Source organism: Plectrocnemia conspersa, unplaced genomic scaffold, assembly GCF_051122295.1.
Source record: "Plectrocnemia conspersa isolate PC_06_02 unplaced genomic scaffold, ASM5112229v1 ptg000008l, whole genome shotgun sequence".
Lineage (NCBI taxonomy): Eukaryota > Metazoa > Arthropoda > Insecta > Trichoptera > Polycentropodidae > Plectrocnemia > Plectrocnemia conspersa.
The window spans coordinates 26498160-26523504 of NW_028277172.1; the positions used below are offsets into that span (position 1 = coordinate 26498160).

The 25345-nt window shown below is 27.6% G+C and overlaps 2 protein-coding genes across 4 annotated transcripts in view; one reads left to right on the forward strand and one right to left on the reverse strand.

Moving 5' to 3' along the window:
* LOC148233578 (uncharacterized) overlaps window positions 1-25125 on the forward strand; it is a 243616-nt gene extending 218491 nt beyond the window's left edge. For 2 of the 3 annotated variants that reach the window (XR_015810551.1, XM_088191076.1), the window contains 2 exons: window positions 23399-23456; window positions 24476-25125. Coding sequence is in view for 2 of the 3 variants with exons in the window: in XM_088191076.1 (XP_088047202.1) it covers window positions 23399-23456; window positions 24476-24966 (549 nt within the window). In the remaining variant the exon portion in view is untranslated. Of the gene's footprint in view, window positions 1-23010; window positions 23103-23398; window positions 23457-24475 lie in introns of those variants that run through there. The other variant, XM_088191077.1, reaches the window with a different exon arrangement.
* On the reverse strand, window positions 1619-3144 carry LOC148233579 (phospholipase A1-like). The gene is made up of 5 exons (XM_088191075.1): window positions 2930-3144; window positions 2699-2835; window positions 2366-2629; window positions 1940-2297; window positions 1619-1863 (listed from the first exon to the last, which is right to left on the reverse strand). Exons 1-5 carry the CDS (start codon window positions 3130-3132, stop codon window positions 1788-1790), a joined length of 1038 nt encoding a protein of 345 aa, XP_088047201.1. The 5' UTR covers window positions 3133-3144; the 3' UTR covers window positions 1619-1787.
* Window positions 25126-25345: the final 220 nt, after the last annotated feature.

Sequence of the window (25345 nt, forward strand, 5' to 3'; positions counted from 1 at the left end):
ATTTAATATATTAGTGCTTATTATTTAAATACTTTTTGGGTTAAGTTTTTGATCGACTAAACCATACAATTTTTTGGATTAGATATATCTGACCTGCTTGAATCGAAGGCGGTATTTAAATGTCCATTAGTTTTTTATGTCGCTTTTACCTGATCTTTTTTAACTAATTTTAATGCCAGGATTAAGTGTGATATCAATAGAACGATTACAGTTGTTTAACATATTTTTCTACGCTTAGCTTAGTGAACACCTAGAAGCTTTTGGCGAATTTCGCTTTCCAAAAACGTGTAGCGCCATTAAGCGGCCATTAGTCTCCAAAAGCTGCCGTAGAAACGAATGAAAAAATAAATAATCACTCCTTAATATGCCTCATTTGAGCCTTAATAGGAAAAGCGAGATAGATTTAATATCGTTCGCGCTTTTGCCCAATTTTGCAAAGGCAAAGCTCGTCTATGGTCCCATTAGATGTATTATTATCGCAATTACAATTTCGTTATCGTGGATATAAATGAAATTTAGGGTGTCGCGAGATCTTAACATTAGATTTTTAATATGGTATTAGAAGCACTTGTAATTTTTCTTAGTAATAAATATAAATATTCTTATAAATATATATTTGCTCCCTATCGTTTTTGAATAATATATTTAATATTTTACGTTTATTAAAATATATATTTCTGAAATTCGATACGAACTAGTGTCAGGCTCATTATCTTAAAAGATAACGAAAACTATTTGGTTTATAAATTCTAAAAGATTAAAGATTTTTTAATCAATTTATAAAATAATATTTGCAAACTTTTAATTGACTAAATAAAATTGATAAACTAATAAAGAATCACTTGAAAAATGAACTACGTTTTTTTATATAAAGCATTTTTATGCTAAGTGAAGCAATTTAGTCTGCAATTTCTAGACTTTCCAACAAATCTATAAAATAAAATTTTCTAATTAAAAAACTGAAATTTTAATTCTAAATATTAACTTAATTTTTTTATCAACCCTCTTTTTAAAAAATATAAATTTTTTTAATTAGCTTTTTATTATGGAATTTAAAATTTTAAGTAATATTAAAGTTGTGTTGAAATTATTATTTTGTCCACCTTAAACATATTTTAACTTATAATTAGGCATAACATATTTCTAATATTTTTTATTACTGCAAAACAATTCTTACAAATCCTAATTTGCCATTTTAATAGATTATAAATAAACACGTTCATAATACGCACTCGTAAAATCTCACTTTAGCGTTTCGCTTTTTCTTCGTGAACCATTAGCGTTCCAATATAATATTTTTAGTTAAATTATAGTTATCAGTCATTTTCGGTAAGAAATAGTATTTAAATATGTACATTTGAAGTTGTATTTGTTGCTACATTGTTATAATATTATTTTCGTACAAAAAACCGACAAAATAATTATCACACGGTTTTGTTTTGCGCAAAATCAAATTTATTTATTCAGTATTATTTTAATAACATTTTATATACATATTTAGGTTTGAAATTGTATCAATCTGCACTTTCATGACGATATACGACTGAGGTTTATATCCGTTATCTTCGGCAAGACAGGGATATCGAAAACTTTTTGCTAATTGATGAGTCACCCCTTATCTCATAAAAACAGATTTTATTTTTTTTTTATAGGCGTGTATGTAATATTTTTGCTTGCTACAAAATACTTAATATAATAAAAACATTGCATGCGTATATTTAGGAAACGCTTAGTTTAAAATAATAAAATATAAAATGTGGTAAAAATGCTTAATTCTCTACTAGTATTTAAGGCTTTGGAGTTGGTAATTGACCCGTTGCAAAAGGACTTGCTTTGTTGGTTTCAACGTAGTATAGGCCTAGACTGTAAATAAAAATGAAATATTAGTATCAAGGTATATATTACACAATATAAAAATCTGGTTTCTAAAATTACTTACTCCTTTGGCTTAGGAAAAAATCCACCCATATATCCATATTTCTTCGGATTACTTTCCACACATTTTTTATTTTTTATGGTATCATATTTATTTGTACATTGTGTACCTATAAAAGGCTGTTGATTTTTGATCCAAATTGATTCCGCGACGTACTCATAGGCTCTTGCATGGCTGCATGATATATCAAAAGAAGTTTCACAGCCTAATTGCGATTTTCCATAATTCACATAGTAATCAACATGACCTGAAGGTCTTTCTTTTCCATAGCAACCGGTATTTGTATGAATAACCTCGACATATTTTGCATCGCCCTTATTGACACTATCTGAATTCCAACATGGTTTTGCAGGATCCATTACTTAAAACACATATACATAAAAGTTAATCAGTGCAAATAATAATAAATATACATGTACTTTTTATTACTTGTGAAATAATCGATCTCGATAGGTTTTAGTTTAAGCTTTCGACCGACTAAGCCAACGATTTGGCCCCCTAAACTGTGGCCTAACATGTGAATGGCTGAAACAGGAACTTTTTGCTCATTTAATCCCAGGATAAATTCCCAAATGAGGTCGGCCACACCGTAACACGCTTTTTTAGATACAGGATAAAGTAAATTAGAAGCATGCTTGCTCCAATCCACAACGATTACATTGACATCAGAATTAGAATAAAGATTCAAAAACGCTAAAAATAACTTTATGTTAGTTTTTATTAAAAAAAAATTAATTATTAATAATATTAAAATATACACACCGTTTTTAATTTTCTGTGGCATAGGAGATGAATCACTATTCTGCCAACCATGCACTATTATTTGCGTGGGTGAACCAGACTTGAATTTTGTAGCAGAAATAAGTTGATTGGTTTTCATCGTACTTCTCACATTACCTCTATTTAACATAAATATAATTTAAATTACATTTATAAAAAAATATGTATAAAATGATCTTAACAATATATATTAAAATAATAAAAAATACATACTTTGTGTATAAATAAAATATCACATCACCATCTGAAACGTAGGCGTCTGAAGTATTTCGAAAATCATCGAAGCTTTCCTTGGGACATATTTCGCAGACATCATCGTCTGAGGTGCAAAATTCACATTTTTCTTCTGCTTCGTATGTGCTTATAACATACGCTGTAGTTATCTTTAACAAAAGAAGTAAGATAAATAGCCGCATATTGATGTTTGTTCAATAAGACTGATATTAAAACTGTAACTTGCCATATATATACCAATTTTAATTTTTTTATCATAATCTTGATAGGCAAAACAATACACAATTAAAATTCAATTTTTTTATGAATCAAATTATCTTTAAAAAAATCAACTACATACCATTCTTTGGCTGATTATTAATTATATATATTTAATAATTCAGCATTTTATATAAAAAAATAAATAAACTACTACATTTAAATTTTATTTAAAACTCAATTTAGATCCCTGTGGTATGATATTTAAGGCATGTTTTTTATATAATTATATTTATTGTTTTAGTATATTTGTATTTGATATTTCAAACGCTAAATATTTTTGTTATATTATTCTGTGATGACCACATTTAAAAACAGAACACTGAAACTTTCGTATCAAAAATTTTAGTCATATTAATTTTTTAAAATTGGGTTTCAAGAAACCCCTTTTCTCAAAAAAAATTAATTCCAATGAATTTATTTTAAGTTCTAAATATTTTCGTTATATTATTTTGTGATGACCACATTTAAAAACCGAACACTGAAACTTGCGTATCAAAAATTTTAGTCATATTCATTTTAAAAATTTGGGTTCCGAGAAACCCCTTCTCTCAAGAAATGAATACTAACGAATTTAACGTATTTTTATTATTTGGGCAATTTGGGCCATAGCTCAAATGGCCTAAGATAATTTTTAGTCATTGCTGAGAAAGAACTCTGAAGCACTGAGACTGCTGATGCCAGAGCTTTACCCTTGATTTGTCATGCATCTACAGAAAGCATTACAGCAGGGGACAACTATTAGATTCCGTCGTAGAAGGCTTTGCCAGCAGATGGCCTGATGCACCATCAGTGCCCCCAGAGACTGCAGCCTTCAGATATCATTTCGTTTTGTGTTGCGTATGTTAAAATTTTAATAAAATTTTATGCAATAATTGAGATTGTGACTTACAGATGTATGTAATTTTACCGTGGGTGCGTCTCCATAATTCGGATACTTTGACTTAACGATCAAAAAAGTTTTTTCATAGTGGTTTCCTATTTTACCAAACAAAAAAAACCTTTATTTTCCTAGACGTTAAGAATCTGGTTTTTTTTACATCACATACCAAAACTTGCTTTAGCATAAAGAACTACGATTCATTAGAATATTTTTTGGACTCTAACGCCTGTAAATTTTTCTAAAAAATTTTCTCTTGTTTTAAAAACAGCTGATTAGATTTTCTAATTGTAGAATGGAGTGGTAGTTTAATTATTGAACTCGAAAGCTCTTTAGATGACATATGTATCTCATTATGACTGTATATGTTGATTGCTTCTGTCGAAATCACAATTGTCTTTAATCTTACGATTTACTATCTCTCTATTTTTTGTAGCCTATTTATTGTTTTTATTTTTTATAACCTTTACTTTAAGTGTAAGTAACATTTTTTATAATTTTTATATGTCTGGCTTAGTGAAATTAACTTATTTTACCAAATATTTAGCAAAATTTCATTATAATACTTTTACTTATTTTTTTAGTAATTATTTATTTCTCATTTATAATCTAATTGCCACGTCATTATTTAAACCGTAGATTTTTTTTTAAAAATTGTGTAAAATTGGTATTTATTAGTATCTTATTTTAATCAAATTTTTCACTTCATGTCCTTTATGGTTAATATTGAAATTAAAACTTTTTCTAAAAATTTACATTTTCTTTAATCGTGTAAGTGATGTTCCTTATGATCAAAATAACCAATTTTATTATTCCACATGAACAATGTTCCTGTGACAAATGTTTATGTAACCAGTTGCCATGTAACCAATAGACCGTTCGTATATTATACATGTAAAAATAATAAACCATAATCAGGTATTATTAAATTTTAATCTAAAATTTCTAAAATCTTCTACAATGTAATCACAAGATGTTTATGATTATCGCTGTATTTAAAAAGTATTGCAAAAATAGTTGCACAACAAGCATTACTGATTGTATTATTGCGGTTTCCGTCTCAGGTTGGCTTTATTTAATTGTCAACTGATTATTAATAGATAAATATTAAATTCACATTATGTAGCAATCACAAAAATTTCTGACGAAATTTGATAACATTATGTTATTAATTTAATCTAATATTATCTGTTGTGTTATTTAAATAAATAGGCACATCAGTAGATGAGCACATTCATTTTGTTAGTGTTACTTTTTATCTACTTTTTAAAATACATAATATTTTTCAGGTTAATTTTATTATATGTCTTATAATATTTTCAAAGATATACTTTAACTCATTTGTAGTGATGTTTTTTCTAAATATATTTTTTTTATGTATTACTTTTAGTTGATAACAATTATTTTATTTTTCTAAACTTAAATAAGAAAAAAAAATGAGATAAATAATTATATTTTGTGCCTATTATTTATTAAAAAATTTGCCTGCAATAATAATATTTATTTCGATGTAATTTCAGTTGATGAAAAAAAGTAACGAAATAATAAAAAAACATAAACAATATTAAAATTATTTTCATTGAAATGGGTACGTTAATAATATTTTATTAAATAAACATAAATACCTTTTTTATAAATAAAATACAACATATTATTCTGGAACAATCGCATAATCCTTATATTTTATATAAGTGGTTGAGCTATTATTACGAAATAATTTTTAATCTTCAAAACTTCCCATGTTATATATTTGGCAGATATCATTATCATTTTGCAAAATATACATTTTTCTGGTTCATCGTATGTGTAATCATTAACACTATTAGATCTGACGAGTCATATACCTACCCTATAACTGCACGCATATATCGCAAATCGAAACATTACAGAACAAATCTAATGATAAATTCAAAATCAGCGTTTCATCTTAGTACAAAATATGGGAATGGGGAGCCATACTTTCATATGTACGCTATAATTAATAAATAATAATGTTTTCATTGGCTAATCAATTTAATCCTCATTACGCTCTGGCACATATAATACTAATTTTACCGCCTATATCTCGTGAATTTTTATTCTTTGTAAATTTCTCACAATTTACATATATTTTGTATACCTAATTCCTAAAATATTCATTACTCCAAGTATTTTTGCGCTCTTGTGGCGTGCTCTCTTTTGTCAAACGCTCTTATGACGCAGCGCTTATAATGTAGCACTCTTTTGACGCACGCTCATTTGTGACGTTGCCATTCCACGCTATGCACTTCATGTGATGAGCAATTGAATACAATAATTTTTAATAACGAAGGTAGAGGGACATAGTTGTCAATATGAGCTTAAAAAATTAGTTGGCTTATTGATAAACGATTCGAAACGAAAATATATTTATCTTTATTAAATAATTTATTAAAATAAAATTGTATCATGGTCTTCTCACAAAAATTTTCGTATAAACATTGAATCATTTTAAAATGATATTTTTACAGTATTACATATAAAGGAGCGGTACACTATCTATGTTGTAATTTAATCTTTTTAACAACACGTCTAAAATTTTCAATTACTATTCCGCGAGGAAAATAAATGTTTCACCTCTGCGGTGATAAAATTATTCCATTTCAAAAGAGCCCGTGAAAAGCTCGAAACATAAAGCGCACTTTTTTGCTCTCATCCTAATGCAACGCCCACATTCGCAAGGAAATGTTTCAAGTTTATTAAGGCCGACTTACACCGCATTATCGTGTACGCTCGATGAGATTTAATCTTTCACCAGACGCGGATTTATTATATTTGCTAACTGCACTCGCGGTTTGCACACACGATGATTAATGATCCTTTGGGTTCAAATCTGGATTCGAACGAGCAAACACAGAGATTCATACGAAACAAAGTTGCTTTTAAACGTGGGCGAGGATACGTGAATATTATAAAATATCTGTTAAGTATGCATGTGTATATAGCCGAATTTGGTTTATCGTAACAACGCACACAAAGTAAATATGCCAGCTAAAATAACGAACGTAGACTTCTTGTGTGTAGGAAACGATTTAATGCGGGTACAAAATTTTCATACTGGTTGTTAATATGTTTTAAAACCGTATAATTAAGATACTTTTGCAGAATATACTCATATGAAACTTAAATTAATATAATATTTCATGATATTTAAGAGTCGCTTAAAAATTAATAGCGGTCATTTGGTATTTTATTTTTATTTTTAAACGTTGAATACAAAATTAATAATACAGAATAGAACATACTTTAAAATTAGGTATAAATTTATGGTTTAATTAAAACGATAAAATAAGACTCGGGTACAAATAAATTTCTTGAATTTTTTTTACATTTGCAAAAATAAATAACTTTTTTAAAAGTAATGATAATTTTACTATTTTATCGGTGTTTCTTAATAGTAGTTGTATTAATAATGCTATTTAGTAACAGGATATTTTTTGTTTCGATATTTTCAACCCTAAATCAACAAAACCAGTAAAGATGAAATAATCTCAGTTAAGCTATATCATGCTTTAAAAGTTTCAACTGGTTCATAATACAAAAATAGCAATTTAAAACATCTGTAATGCGATAGAGAGGGGTGCTTTTTAATTTATAAAATGTAAATTGTGATTCTCAATATTTCGTTATTAAGGGCAGGTAGTTCTTGGGTGTTGTTAGTGAGAATATTAGGGCTGCCATGATTAACGATACATAAGCTAGCACAAAACGTCAAAGTGTCGCCTTTATCAGTTCACAGACATTTCAAAAATAAAAAGGGTGTTAATTTGCATAATATTGTTATCTCATAAATTGTTTGAAAAAAACTCACGCAGCGATTCTCAATATGCACATATAAATTATATCTTAAATTTTATCTTTTTCCTGTATTAAATTTAAGTACACCTTTATTTCTTATTAAATACTTGGTAAAATATTATTTTCTAGCTTATTTATAAATACTAAAACATCAATCTTCAATATTTCTTGAACATTTGACCATTATAAGTTATTTTATTTTGGGCGGAGAATTACGACACGCATAGTGTGCTAAGATAATTCGTTAAAAATCGACTAAAACCATAAAAAAGGTCTCCTCTTATAAATAAAAGATATCTCACAACGCTTGAATAAATAACCGGTGTTACTTCATTCCGAGCAAGCGTATGTTATAACCAATATAATTAAGTGTATATTATTAAATTTTATTTTACCCAATAATACGCTTTTTTATTATAGTAATTTATTGCTTATTTGATTATTCAAAGAAGTGGATATAAGGGTTGTCTGCGTGATTTAATCTAATTTTCCATTTAGTAAGATATTTTATTCAAGTTTCGCTACTGAAATTCAATAAGTTTTAGACTTAAAAACTATTTATGATATATCATTGGTATAAGCATAAATTGATAAATCAGTTTTTTTAAGATATAAATTTCATTAAAATATAAAATAAAGAGAAACGGTCCAAGCAAAAAACCATGCGGGACCCAAGTTGGTATTTCAGGGAGTATCGAGAGTTTATTTTTTTAAGAAAAAACTTTGACTATTCAGGTATAAGCATATTATATAAAATGTATTAGATAAGCAATAGACAATTTATAGGTTAAGCTGTCGTGCCTAACAGTGTCAAATACTTTATCTATACCTAGCATTAATAATTATATACTTGTTAGTACTACAATTGGAAACAATGCCTTAGGGTTGTCCAAGTCGTTAAATATATTTTGGAAAAAAATTTAATGAACAAGAGATTATTTTAGACGCAATAAGATTATTTATTAAATATTTTAATAAGTGAGTATTTATATTAGGCTGATAAGACGAAAACTGATCCGAATTATCCTCTTTTCCAGATTTTTGTTGTACAGATAGGGGTGAGATAAACAAGCATTATAAAGCATAAAATATATATTTAAGATAGGTAATGAAAATTATTAAATTAATGTGTTTATATTAAATCTATTTAGTGAAAGAATTATCCCAGTAGATTTACTACGTTGATTTCTTGATTATTTTTCTCTAATATGTATATTTTACAAAACTTTGATTTTTTACTTTTACTACTGAATTAGAAACCATCACGATTAAAACAAAAATTTGCTGCGTATAATTCTTTGTGATATGGCTTGCATTGAAGCGATTTTGATGCCGTGTTTGGACTTGGTAGTTCTGTTATTTTACCAGTAGATTAAAATGTAGACACTCTCATTAAAATAGTATTAAGAGACGTGGCGTTCGATAAGTTCATTGATGATTAATACTATTTATTTATATATTTTATTAATTTATTTATCTCATAAATCTCATTTTTACAATAAATAAATTTAAAGCAAACATACAAATGATACATAATATAAACATAAACATGAGATAAAAAAGACTTAATATAATAATTTATTTCTTAATGCACGAATGTGTTTCTCTATTCCATTGAGGAAAACTGCTACATTTTTATTTTTGTGGATTTTAATATACAAATTACACCTCCGTAAATTATTCCCCTAGCCGTACTCATTTTTTTATACCTAACTAGTCTTAAATTGTCTTTATTTCTAGTATTAAATCAATGTTAATATTTATTTATTATTATATACTGATAAACATACTCTGGCCACATATTATTTTATAATTTATATACAGATACTAAAACATTCATCAACATTCAACCATTTTAATCTATCAATCATACTTCTACATCTAGTAAGTATCTTTTTATTTAAAACTACTCTCATTGCCCTATTTTTTGCAACATCATTTTATCTAATTTATTTAATATGACACATGTTAGTATCTGGAGAAAATGTTTCGAATCCTCGCAAGTGTGACACCCACCGTGAACTTCACCATAAATTTAATTGTAGCTATGGAAAATATAGGAAAGACTTAAAAAAATATTTTTAGGTGATGTAAAGGGATGTGCGAATTACATTAGATTTTCAATATATTTTACACCCACCAAATTTTTAGACTTTCCAACAGAAATGATAAAAATATACAGTAACAACGCGGCCCAGATAATGTTTCAACACATATCAAACGATGTGCTTTTACACTAGAGCTTTTGTGTGATGTTCTGGTGGACTTTTTCACTATCAAAAGCGGTCGCATTAGCCCGCATGCAAAATCCTCTTTTTTCATACACTCCACGTTCGGAAAGCTAGGTCTCATCAGATAGAGCATTTATAACATGGATGCAGTTTTTTTTCTTGAAACCCATAAATGGGCACCCGTAATAAAATTGCATTATCTCGCTGCTAATTTTAATAATGAGCGCTAGAGGCGAACTTTTTTATATAATGCAATTTCGTGCTAGTACTTTTTTTCATTGTCTTTGGACTGTAATTTGAGTCTATTTGTCTATCTGCATCCTGTGTGTATTTGCTCATTATATAAGAACTATTTGCCTTTATTCTACTAGTGGTAATGTACATAAATAAATAAAAAATGGTCTTTGAAATACTTCCTTTCTTGCTATTTTTTATGGATAAAAATCGTGACCCAAATTCACTTTTGGATTTTATGTTTATTTTCTAGAATACTTTATGTACGGTTTTATATTTTAATTATTTGCATTTTGTGACCATTGCTTTTCAATGAAGAGATACGACTATAGTGCATACGTTGGAACGCTTTATTTATTTTTGTAATTGTATTATCAAATAATTTTATCTATAGTTTGCTTTAGCCATATATGAAGATGACATTTTTTACATAAAGTATGATTACCTAAAACTTGTTTAACTTGCTTAACAGTTCTAAAAGAACACGAAAAAGCAAAGTTGTTTCATATTTTTTTTTACCAAAAACACGGTTTTCGTCCGCTTCGTTCCACGGTCATTAACCTCTTGTGCCTTTCAAAGGCGGTAACAAAGTACCATGATTTTAAAATCTATACTTATTTTCAAAAAACATTCGGAAAAGTTTGTCATGAACTTATCATTCTTCAGGAGCTTAGAAACTTTTTTCTTTGAATGGTTGTGTAACCATTTTTTCGGGGTATTTTTACTAGAGAGTCGCGATTGCATCCCTTGTTCTTAACTAATGTGACTATTAAGAATGTTTTGTTTACAAAAGGCCTCTAGTTTCTTATGAGCTGTAATAATGTATGTGGGTAGGTGCAGCTTTATTTTTGCATGCAACACGATTTTTTTGTAATATGATTATTACCATGTATGTTTTATTTTAATTTGTATTAAAATGACGTACACTGTAATGATTTAAATTTAAGAATAATATAATAATGTAGTACCAATAATTTTATAAAAAAATTTGTAGCTAGTCGCAAGACGTTTTGTAACACGTATCCTAACACATTTATCTTCCTATTGCTCCATAAATCTTTCACACGTTTCAAACGCCCCGCACACACGTTTAATATTTTATGCCCATTCTTGTCAAATCGAAAAACAATACCAATGCGATGCATCCACCGCTGGAATCAATCCAAATCGCATATTTCAAACTCTCGTTTGCTCAACGCGATCACGTACTCCGAATATAAAATATCCCTTTTAAGGATTCTGCATGTGCCGTGGATCTCGAAGGTACGTTTTAGCAACCAGATGTGGAAATGGTAGAACAACACTTTGACGATGAAACGCTTCTGTATTGTGAGACGTCGCTTTGCCGAGTGCATCGTTTGATCGAGTAATTGAATATGTTGGTATGCTTTAGGAATCATGTTGAACGTGTGCCGGTCGCAATGGAACCGGAAACTGTAATGTGATCAACAAGTTGTGATGTGAGCGGGTTGTTAGTTGATTCATCTACGTGCCGGATACAAAATCTCTTCGTTACAAAAATGTAAAATGATATTTTTATTATATTTTATTTAAAAAAACTTCATTAAAAGATATCATACCATTTGCAAACGAGGTAATTTAAAAAAAGGATTAACTCGATTTAAACTTTGAATTGAGATGCCATTTACGGTTTGTCTGTTGGCGAAAAGTTCACCGTAATTATTCACTCTTAATTAATTAATCATTCAAGTTTGAATACAGCGGAAGCCTATTCTTATCCTTTAGATTAGAAAGTCTCTCCGTATGGGTGTGTGCATTAATCAAAGATTGTCTGTACGAATTATCGTGATTAAGGTCTGACCTCAGCGACGAACCCGTATGAATTTGAGACAGACAAAATCATGTGCTACCCTTAATACAATGGATTATTACAAAGGACATTTGGAGTAACTCAACCGAACATTGTCATATGTCTTGATAATGAAAAAATAATATTAATATTATAAAATTTTTATTATAGCTAAATAAATACAAATAAAACATTAATAAACCATAAAAAATACTTAAATAGTATAATTTATTTTTTAATGCATGTGTGTTTCTTTGTTCCATTGAGGAAACTCGCTACTTATCCCTTTGAGAAGTTTCGCTGTATATCAGTGAGCGTCACAACCTCCACTTTTATCCAAAACTCACGCACGCTTGACTAACACCATCCTACTATAGGAGTTGTTATATTTTTATATTTATTTTGTGCGAAATGGACCAAAATATTTCATTTTATGTTTATATTATTTTTATATTGACGAGTCACTTGATATATCTAATTGTGTGTTGATGGGGTTTGTCAAATATATACATATATGATGTTTGGAATTTACCAAATAGTGTCGATCTTTCACTGTCTTGAAGTATCCCAGATAGTTATATATTTACATATATAACTAAATAAATAATAAATTTAAAACTATATAATTATACAATGTTTTTTTTATTCAAATAAATGCATATGATTTTTATGAAAAATAATAAGTTTAAATTCAATAGTAAGAATTTTATAAAAAATATTGAAACCTTTGTATTAATTTAAAAAATCGCAAAAGCCAAATAATATACAATGAGTATCATAAGTAAATTTCTTAGTACTTTTTGGTAAAAATCTAATAGCGGAAAAGTGTTAAAATACATTATTAAAATATACTATTACAATTAATTTATTTAAGAAACTATAAAAAATTGTTAGAATTTTTTTAAAAAGCACTTTAATATATAAATTCTAATAATATGTTATAAAAAAAAAAACGAAATAAAAACGCATCATCCAATTTCAGAAGCGAGGACGTTTCAATACAATTTTTTTAAAGAAAACTAAAATTTTAATCACCCTTTTCAAAGAACACAATGTTTTCAAAAGCACAGCAAAATAATAATTAACGACATAATCCAAGATCTTAAACTTTCTGTTATAGGGCAGTGACTTAATTAATACATTTGTGATACATAACATTTTAAATCAGTATTATTTATCACTAATATTATTTTAATTTTAATATAAATCAATAAATAACAATTTACTTAAACAGGAAATTGACAAAAATGTATTAAAGCGGATGTTGTGAGAATAAGTTTACGTGAGGTGGAAAAAATACCAAACCGTCGTTTAAGGGTCGTTAAAGGTACACATAAAATGTTATAAAACGACTAGGAGTCAATGACTCACTGGATTTGGCTCACAAAGCTTTTTAGACATTTCTTACTTGAACTTTGAACATAAGTTCGTACTAAATTTAGCCAATATAAGACTAGCAAAGATCGTATAAGTTGCCGCTTCTCTCTTCGCGTCCTCTAATCCACATCCGAAGGGTCAAATTTCGATCTATTTTTTTATTTCTTGACCAATGCAGATGATTTGGGGTGGAACGATAATTTTTGTTGTTGTCTTATACATATATTATCAGATTCTTTAGCTTATTAAAATGTCATCAATAATTCTGATTAATTGATTTATTTTTTGTGTTATGGTTGCCAGTTTTTAGTGTCAGGGTTAACACTTAATGTAACACAAGGGCAAAGTCTTTAAAGCATAATAGTTGTTCAAATGCGTCTGATTCAGTTTTAGTACCGCCTTATAAATATGGTGGCATGAAACCGCTATGCCCACACTACGTACGTTGGTAGGATCAGAAGATGACACGCACACGTCTCAATGGCACCGCTCGTGAGAGTTGCGCGTATTCCATGCAGATGTGCGTATCTTTTGATATATTTTGATGTATAAATCGCTACAAAATACTTATTTATTTTATATAAATTCTTTAGTAATTGCTCAATAAAAAGTGTCATTTGTAAACAAAGACATTTAAGATAATTTTTTATATAAAAGACCAAGACACAGACTTTCAAAAGTAATAAAAATTAATTATTGTAACCAAAATTTCTCAACTTTATTGACGCAATGCAAATAGTTACTGTTATTAGTTATTTTCGTGGTAATTGGAAAGTGACCACAATGGTTTTGTACATTAGGGATCACGCGGACATAAGAGAGGCGGAGTTTGACAAAACCACCTAATCGGTCTTTGAGCTTATATATGCATCATTGCTTTTGTAAACGAACATATAAAATACTTGAGTATAAGAAACAGAAAACGAGTGCAAATTTTACCAGTTTTAAAATTTTTAATTCTTCAAATAAACCGATGGTTTAGGTATTGTAAATTAAATACATAACTAAACAATATTTTTTTCTGACACGTGGAGAAATAATAAGTTGCATTGTTTTACTTTTTTTTAAATAATGTCTTAAAATAAAATCGATTTGATTTAATAAAAAATGCAAAATATAGTAAAAAGTTTGCAATTTTAATTCCACATTATAAATACAGTTTTTTGCCAAATATTAAAAACATTTGCTTAACAAATCGCTACAAAAATTATGCTAATTTGTTAATAAAAAATATTGTAATTGATGTTGTTGTGATAAGCATTTTATTAAAACGTCTCGTTTTTTTACGTAAATTTTAATATGCCGTAAAAATTTAGATAGATATATGTATACAAAAAAATGGTAAATTAGTTTTTTTTTTCTATTTATATTATTTCAATTCAAGGACATTTTTCTACATATTTTTTAATCTGAGTTACAATCTTTTAATTTAATTCATAAAAAATTTATAAAACATAAATTTTAATTACTCTTATTTTTTTCGTTATAGAAATACACATTTTTTTGTACATTATTGAAACCAATATCAGTTTTACTAACTTTAACTATATAGTAACATATAAATCAAGTTTAGACATTTCTATTTTACTGTCAGATCTTTAAAAATAAATATATATTAAAGGTCTCAAGTACAACCCCTAAAGAATATCTGCGTAATACAAACTGGTGTGTATTAATTTCCGTTTACCGTCACAACTTTGCTTCTACCTAAAATATACAATTTTAATCATTTGTAAATAATATTTTTGGCCCTATAAAAATGTGTTAGTACACACAGAGATAGACTGCCTTTAAAAAATATAATGAACTTATTTTCAGAACTCGTTACGTCATAGTAAATATATAATTTAATTTATGTATACATATATTACTTAAAAATATTAAATTAACAATATTACACGCTTTATATTGTATTTAATCAATATAGCGAGTGTTCGCACAAAAGATGTAAATTTTCAACGGCTGATTGATTCATTGTTGTGGCTAAACGCCTTTTCTATTGCTCGACTTTATTGTTAATCCATTTTCTTCGCTTTAATAAAGTTTCGCGAACGAGATTGAAACGTTATAATTGCATTAGACGACACAAAAACGTTTCTGGGACGTATTGGTGAATGGGGCATTTTTAATTTTCATCCAGAGTCGGTATTATTAAAAAATAAATCAAGAGAACACTCGAATGCTTCTCATAAAAAAAATGTATTAAATTACATTATGTTTGCGCTTAATTTTAATCAAGCGGTTTTATCTACAAAGAGCTTACTAAAGTATATTTATAAAACTGTATCCGCAAATTCAATAAAACATATCAAAACATAAAGTGTTGAATCACGTAATAAGTTTACGTTTTCAGCTCTAAACTAACATTGTTAGCACTATTTTAATTAAATTTTATAGATACCTTAAAGAAAATAAATTACAAAAAACGAACCATAGAGAACCTTGCTTTGAATTCTGCTACCTTATACAAAACTTTTCTATTTAATTATTATTATTATTATTACGCTTAAATTTATTATTCTTTATATATAGATTTAAATAAGTTAGTAATGTTATTTTATTTTTGAATACCATGTACTGAAACAATAATAATGTAAAGATTTTATATTTTTATAAAATTGAACATGTAATATGTTATAATTTTGTGACATAATACTCGCATGTTATCTTCACACGAACAAGCCATTATACCCCGAACATAAATAAACACCACAATACGCCTATCTTTGCACGCAGCCTGTAAATGAAAGATTTGAATGTCTGCGAACGTGAAGAAGGTACAAAAAAGAATTTCAAAGGCGAAATTCATTAAAATTTGTCATGGAGAGAGACTTAGAGCGAAAACTACTCCCGCCCGAAGTGTATTGGCAAAAACCCTTATCAGATTTTGACATAGGTCTGGGGCGAAAATATTTCCATTGAGAACCCTCGCCAGGAAAAAATCAACCCTTTAAATCACCTGAAATATCGAACAGATTAGCCGAACGCAAATAAATCATGGCATCGGTATTAATTATAATAAATTTAAATCTGAGCTCATAGGTTCTAGACTGTCTCTGAAGATAGGCCGTAAAAACAACGCAAAAATGCCCCTAGGGATTCGACGACTGGGTTAAGTACTAAGGGTCACAATATTTTTTTTCTATAGTCGTATATTAAAAGGAGCAACTGCAAGCTCGTAAAGTTTTCGAACATTATATTATTGTGCGTTAAATTAATATAATAAAATATATTGAATATATTTTTAATAAAATATTTTCTTTTAAAATAGATTGAATGTTAACTATTTTATTTATTTATCTGTAAAATACACTGTTTATTACTTTTAAAACACACATATTTAATATATTATGAAGTAATAATACGCTTATCGTCGGTTTTTTTTAATACAAATATGCAGATAATTCATTATGAAAAATAACTGATTTATTTTTTTAAAGAATGTTTGTTGTTATTTCATTACATAATTTATTGCGCAAAAAAATATAAATATTTTTCGTTGATGCGTCTGTGGAGTGCATGTGAAGAGAGAAGCGGCGGCTTTATTTATCTTCAATGACTTAAAGTTTTGTCGGCCTCCTTTTGATTAAGGTCCAGACTAGAAAGCTTTCGAATATCTACTCTTTAAGATTTTCTCTTTTCTTGGACCGCATTATTTCGTCTTAACTTGTATCTTTCACTAAAATGGTCACAAAGTTAAATAGATGATGCTCCTAATTTAATTTAAATAAATAAATATTATGCCTTGAACAACGAAGTAAAAGTTCAAGTGTTACTATCTGATAAAGTTTTAATGCAGTTCCTTGACAAAGCGTCTGAAGGAAAGTCCATAAGCAAATTTAGGCAAAATCATTCTTGGTCTCATGTGTTACTGTATTTATATCCATAGCTCCCTCGATTTTTTTGTATTTCTCTTCTTAGTGAAACGATAATTTATAAAAAGGTGGTGAATACTATATAAATAAATTACTATTTATTTATTCAATTTATTACATCAGTTTTGAGTGCGATTCTGAACGCATATGTTTTTTTTTTTAGTGAACCTTGTGAAATTTTAACCTTTTTTTATTTATGACAGGTACTTTGAGATTAAAGCTAGTAAAAGTTTTCCCACAGTGGTGTTCAATTTTTTACGATTTAATAGCATGAGTTCATTTCTATTATTGTAAATAAAATAATAATTGAATGAACAAATGTGAAACTCTCTGAAAAATATTGAAAGATTCAAGCATTAAAAATAAAATAATCCGGTCAGAATATGTTGAAAAAAAAAATTATTTATATAATTATGTGTGAAAAACGTTTTCTATTTCATTTATATATTATTTTATTATCTTTTTTAAACCGTTTAAGGGTTTAAAAAGAGATTTATTTTAATTGTATTGTTTTCAACGTAGTAACGATTTAATATTATTTTTATAACCATAACTTTGAAACTAGATGACGGATTAAGTTGGTTAACGAACTAAGCTAAGATATTTTTAAGATCTTAGCTAATATTTTTATCTATCTATATATATTTAGAATAAATCCAATAATAATATCATAAAAATTACGGCAGTTATAGTGTGCTCAGTTTTTATATTTTAGTGAAGTAACAATTTTTTTTATTATTTGTAAACTTGTTACTTTGAAACAAGATGGCGACCAGGCTGTTCCGATCCAATATTTTAAAATATCGTGATTTCCTTTAAATTACTGCAATTATTGCGTTCTCAAAAAGACACATCAATGAGCAAAAAATGTCAAAAAAAAACATCGACTTTTATTTAATTCGCATCAAACGTTTCTAAGTGATTCTGAGGAACTCCTTCTCCGCCAGATACCATATAGATAAAATATTTAATCTATTAACCCAACAATTGATCACATTTTTTATTGACTTGCTAGACTATTATTATGGGCAATTTTTAATTACACGCACTCTTTACATATCACAAATACATGTATCTTGTCAAGTAAAATAGCATATAATTTATTGAAAAATCAACGTAACGTTGACCTAACTTTATGTACTTGAAAACAAAAAAAATTTAGAAAAGTTCGGAAACTATTTGAACAGACTAAGTATATATCAGTAACGCTTAATGCGGTTACTACCGCATATATCACGTTTTATGGCGGATTTGTCATTTAAAAAATATACTTTATTTGCCATAGCGAAGGAAGATGTTTCAGTTCGTTACTCTACAGCAAAATTAACACAAATCTACCCAAATCAGCTATAGAATATATGCTTTTTACATAAACATGTCAAAAGTGGTGAACCTTATAGATGAAGAAGCTGGATCATAGGATTAAATCGTCAGATTGCTCATCTGTAAATCTCTTTACGAAAATGTGCGATTAAGTGCTAAATAATATCAGGATATATATTTTATATAAAATAGTATTTATATATTTATAAAGCTATTTAAAATAATATTCTGATGTATTAATTCATATCAATTATTTTAAATTATAATCCGCAAAATCTTGATGGGATTATCTATTCACAAAATATTTTAAGATGATAATCACATAATAAATATGAATATTTTTATTTTATATAAAAGAATCAGTATGAACATTGCTAGATGCTGAGCATAAAATAAAACTGTTTCTAAATTATAAAATCCATAAATTAAGATTCCTTTCGACTATAAAATATCTCTTTTAGCTCAGTTAGATATAGTTGGAAAACCTTATTACTGATAGAAAGCCTTTTTCGTAATATATTTTCCCTATATATTGAAAAATTCTCAGAAAAAAATACCCATGAGGATCACAAATTTTCAGAAGATATCATTCACTCTTGAAACTCTAAATTGACATATGCTATCCATACAAAAATACATATAATACATTTCGATCCATCTTACTATAAATTAATTTAATTATAAAAAAAATACAAATATGTAAAATCTTGAAATATTAATTAAATTAAAAAAAAACAAAATGAAATTTGTACAAAAATAATGAATAAAACAAAGAGCTTATCATAAAAAAATCGATCGGATGATCGGACCCCCATACGAGCCATTTTGAGACTTTCAGAAGAATTAACGCTCTTAACTGCTTGGTTTTAAAGATTAAAAATTAAATTTTTAGTATCATATAGAACTACCGTGCACCCCTTATACGTTTTATATGAAAAAAATATATAATTTTTTTTTACAAAATGGCAGCCAATGTAAAAATACAAAGTGTCATAACTTTGCAAAATCAAATCCTATTGAAAAATGTTGTATGCAAAAAGTGTTTAGAAACTTAATTTGCATTTTAAAACAATTTTTAATTTTTTTTTAAATAAAAAACGAGTATTACGGTATATTGATCGGGCCCCCGAACGTGCTTTTATGTGACTTGGCATATAGTTAACGCTCGTATTTGGTTTCTTTTAAGGATATAGACTTGAATTTTTGATACGAAATAGAGCTTTTGAATGTAATTACGATACCGTTTAAAAAAGTTTTTTTTTTCCAAAACACGTTTAGTGTTATGAGTCGATCGACCCACCATACATACGCTCATATGACTTGCAATATAGTTAAGGTCAGTGTGAGCTTATTTATACATGTTTAAAGTGCAATTTTTGTTACAGTATAGAAAACTTAAGCAACCTGTGTATGATTGTTAGCAAAATCCAATGTGTCAATTTTTTGCAAAATGGCGACAAGTATAAAAATTTAAGCACTCGTAACTCAGTAGGTTTAAATTTTAACGAAAAGATTGCTATACATGAAACGTTTAAAAGCCTAAACTACATCCAAATAAAATATAAAAAAATAGTTTTTTGCTTCAAAACAAGCAATGTATCAGTTCGATCGGACCGCCATACGAGCCATTTTGAGACTTTCAGAAGAGTTAACGCTCTTAACTGCTTGGTTTTTAAGATTAAAAATTAAATTTTTAGTATCGTATAGAACTACCGAGCACCCCCTATACGTTTTGTATAAGAAATTTTTTTACAAAATGGCGGCCAATGTAAAAATTTAAAGTGTCATTACTTTGCAAAATGAAATCCTACTGAAAAATGTCGTATGCAAAAAGTGTTCAAAAGCTTTATTTATTGTAAATTGACCGGGCCCCCATACGAGCTTTTATGCAACTTGGCATATATTTAACGCTAGTATTTTGTTCCTTTTGAAGATATAGACTTGAATTTTTAATGCAAAATAGAGATTTTGAATATACTTATGAAGATCTTTTAGACATTGAAGGAATAATTTCCAAAATCTAAAGTCACTTTTACATTACACAGTTCGAGTTGAAATTGTGAAGGAATTTAGTATTGACACAGAAGTAGAATATGAGCGATTATTAGGGATATCCAAAACAAGATGGCTAGCTTTACTACCCGCAGTTGAAAGAGTGTTACAATTATTGAATCCTTTAAATTTTTTTGCAATTAATAAGTGTTGAACAGTTTCAAAAAAATCTTTTTTAATGAACAGGCCAAACTTGAACAACAATTCCTTTAAATACAAGAATTAGTATTTCATAATTCTATCAAAATAATTGTAGGATAGAAAAGAACAATTGTAGAAATTTCAGATAAAAATATTGATCTTATTTTTAAATTTAAATCAAAAATCGATTCTATATTTTTACCACAAATTTTAAGCACTATTTTAATAAATTTAATTTAAAACGGAAATATGGAAATATGAGATAAACATTTTAGAAAATTACTCATTTAAAATGAAATATTTTTAAACGTCAAATAGACTGTAAAACATAGAAGAAATAATTGTTTTCATGAACAAATATCTGACTGAAAACGAATATCTGGTACTGTAAAATAAATTATTCGACCAAATTTCGTATTCGAAAGGATACGTAAGCTTTGAAAAACTTCAACAATGGAACAATACAGAAACGCCAAATTGTCAATCATTTTAACAAATCTTACAAAATAAATTCTTAGCCGGTTAAAACTCAGTGATCAACTGGTTTTTATGTAATTTGAAAGAAAAATAAAAATCCAGCTTTTTTGCCTTGGTTAACCATTTTTTCATGATTATCTTGAATAAAATATAGAATAATACATTTTTCTTTAAATTTTAATAAATTTTTATGCAAAGCGACAGCGTAATGTTTTCTTAAAAACGTTTTAAAGAGCATCTCTTCATTTATTTCTGCAGTAATGTGACTCAATACATTGCAATGAATAAATTAACTTAACAACGCTGTCCCGCTTTTCTTTATAAATCGGAGTTTTCCTATCATGTTTTTCAGAAGAACGCATGCCACCTTCATCAAAGGTTTCAGCTATAGTTCTTACTCTTTTTTTAGTTATGTGATATATTTTAAAATGCTGTTTGACACACGAAAACTTTTTTACAATGAAGGTTTCTAACAAAGAATTTTCTTTGAAATTGCTTTCCTTGATATTTATTATTCTTTGGACGCCTCATTTTAATCGATATATTTTAAAAGAAAAGCATTTTGTGTATTGTATGTCGTGTTAAAATAAAACATTTGATGTCCTTCGTTGTTAATATTCGGTGTTGGTCCGCTCCTTACATTTCGGATATTCAGGCACATCCTTTGGAGTATATTTGAGTGAAAAACAGTAAACAGTATATGAGGTATCTATTTTTTAAATTTAAATTATTTATTACTATATGATGTGTTATGTTATCAACCATATCATAAAACCTTCTGATACAAAAAACGCTGGCAGACCTTGCAGAAACATTTTTTCAACAAAATAAAACGACTAGGTATCAATGAAACTGCACGGGCTTGTAGGCCACAGGTCAGAGCTCTCTTTAAAATGCCTCTCTGCACATAAATATAATAAAGAGATTCCAGTCCAAGTGTCTTGGAATGTTAACTAACGCCCCAATTATACGCAATTAGGTCATACGTCAAGACTTTGATGTCAGCTCCGTATGAGGGACTAAAAGATCACCCCAATTAGCTTGCAGTAAGTCTTACTTAAAAAAAATATGTCATAGAGCCTGTTTACTATCCACTTAAGATGGATTGTAAAAAATAGATAAGAATCGTAAAAAGATATTATTAAATTTCAAACATCGTATTTCGTTCATTAAAAAATATTTTATTAGATGTAAACTTAAATACTCGTGCTTTTTAATTTTTCTCATAGACTATTAATTTAATAATTTATATAATTATTAGGGATTGCAATACAAGTAGTATCAATACCGGTATTGAGCATCGGTAATACCGGTATTACAAAATAAAATACTGTTAGTATCGAATATATTATTTTAAATCCGTACATCTTATTTGTTAAAAGCGATACTTGTAGGTATTCATTACTACAGATTTACCCGTTGTAACGCATTGGGCTACAATGACAGATTTATTCAAATTATTATTTTATAATATATCAAGTATTAATATATTTATAATATTCAGATTTATCAATTTCATTTAGCGTCAAATGTTTTTTTTTAATTTGAACCATTCAGTACGTGTTTATAATGCAAAGCTGTGACAATACTCCTTATTCGTTTGTCGTTCTTCTCAGTCGTCTCTCCGATTCGGTTGTACTTGAACGCGTGCGTAATGTGGCAGAGCGAAAGAGAACAGGTATTATATTATGTGATTTTTTCCTTCGTCTTCACAAAAATAATACGAGCCGAAGAGTGGGCGTAGAATCGTCTCGTTTGCGTGTTTCGCTTTTTACATTATTTTCTCTTCGTGCGAAATCAATTTGAGAGGCGGCGAAGTTTTTCCTTTTCGTGCCACGAATTGAATTCTTCGATGCGAAATCTCATAACGGCTTTTTAAAACATTTCCACTTCCAGCCTCGAAGTTTGTTCGAATGACGTTTAAAATTGATTATTGTTGTTTGTTATATATGCTTTCTACGCTTCATATTTCAGACTCTGCAAGCAAACTCTGACGAAATACTGGCAACGCTCAATAACAGCAGCAGCGATGGTAATTTTATATTATAAGATAGTACACAAATTCAAAAAAAAAATTTAACTTTTTTTTTAGATATATCAATATATTAATTTTAAATAAAATTTTAGGTAAAAATATTAAGGTCCTGAACTTGACTATTAATAATTAAATAGATATCAAAACTTGATTCACTATTTATAATTTTTTTATTTATTTTTAATTCATTTGTTGAATATAATTCATTTTACACTAAACTCGAACGTTTCATAAAACATACCTACAACTAGTTAGCAACATTTATTTATTTAAATCAAATAAACACCTATATTGTAAAGTATATGCGGGACGTACAAGTGTCATAGAAGTAATCACCCGGATGCAGATCATTAAACTTTGTAAACAGCTCGTCCCTTTGAATGTTTTTATGCGACATGTTTGTATCTAAATTATAGGTTTCCAACTTTTATTGGATCAGAGCCCACTTTTTTATAGAGTGATTTGATAGCGCTCCCTTAGGCAAACTTTACGATATATTAAAAAACAAATTAAATAAAAATATTTACAATATTAATGCAATGCATTAATAATAATGTATATGTTTATAGTTTGGTGATATACGCAAATATATACAAATACTATAATATTTATAAAGCAAGATTAAATCATATTTCAATTTTTTTAATTACTTTCACTGTGAAAATGTTCAATTTATAATAATGAAACTCTATAAAATTACTTTTATAACTTTTTTAAATTGATTATTAAAAATTTTGAAGTGAATATGTAAAAATTTCTTATTACTTTATATAATTTAAATAATAGATTAAATATTTGAATAAGGTACTTTGTTTTTATCTCAAATTATTATATTTTTTAATAGTTATTTACAATCTGTAATTAATAATTTATTTATATTAAATTTTTGGTGATATATTTTTAAATAGTATATTAAATAAACTTAACTATTACTTTTTTCTTAAGACTAATACATCTAATACATGAATAGACAATTTTTAAGACAGTTATAAAATTATATGTTTCTATTATTTTAGATGATTTTTGGCCTACGACAAGCACCGCCATTAAAAATACTAACCGAAGATCAAGTACTTTCTCAAGATTATTAAAAAATATTTCAGAAGAAAAAATATATGAGAATCCACCAGAACCTTCATCAGATTCACAAAAAACATATTCGATACCACCGGAATCCATTAGATATATTTCTTACGAAGACACTAAATTATTCTCCACCACAGATGATGATATTTCGACTATTCCAGAATTGAACGTAGAACCAGAAATAAACGATGTTTTGTTTGAAGCAATCGACGTGATAAAAGTAATCAGTTCTTTGAAGAATTCTGCAAATGAAAGAAATAAAAAAAAGCGTAGGAGAAGAAACATTTTGAAAAAAGTGACAATGTACAAATTTTGTCAAACACAAGACGATAAAGTATATAGATATTGTGAAAAATGTACACTTCACGATCGACTAAAACTTGGACATAGTTCAGTAAAATCCACTAATGTAACGATTTGACACATATTTAATATAACGTATTGAGTAATATAGGAAATACCTAATAAATTTCAAACAAAACAAATATTGTTTATAAGTTTAATATAAACATAATAAATCGCATCTTATATATATATAAATTATATACTAAAATATGTTTATAAAATGTATATCTAATTTTTGCTTATTATATTATATTAATAATATACGTAATAATTAAACATTTTTTCTTGAGCTTAAAACACATAATAGAATATGTTTTATTAAAAACCCGACTTTTTTACATAAGGTAATAAAAATACTACGTATTATATTTATGTTTTTTGCAAAACTCTTGTATTTTTATATACAAATCTCTAGAGATGCGTCGACATGTAACCTGGAAAGTCACTTCTTTAAA

Excerpts from the sequence above, each read along its gene's own strand:
- LOC148233579 (XM_088191075.1), bottom strand. The coding sequence starts at position 3,132 with ATGCGGCTATTTATCTTACTTCTTTTGTTAAAGATAACTACAGCGTAT. Across the intron at positions 2,836-2,929 it reads ATATTTTATTTATACACAAA|AGGTAATGTGAGAAGTACGA; the intron begins GTATGTATTTTT and ends TATGTTAAATAG. Across the intron at positions 2,630-2,698 it reads GCCACAGAAAATTAAAAACG|CGTTTTTGAATCTTTATTCT; the intron begins GTGTGTATATTT and ends AGTTATTTTTAG.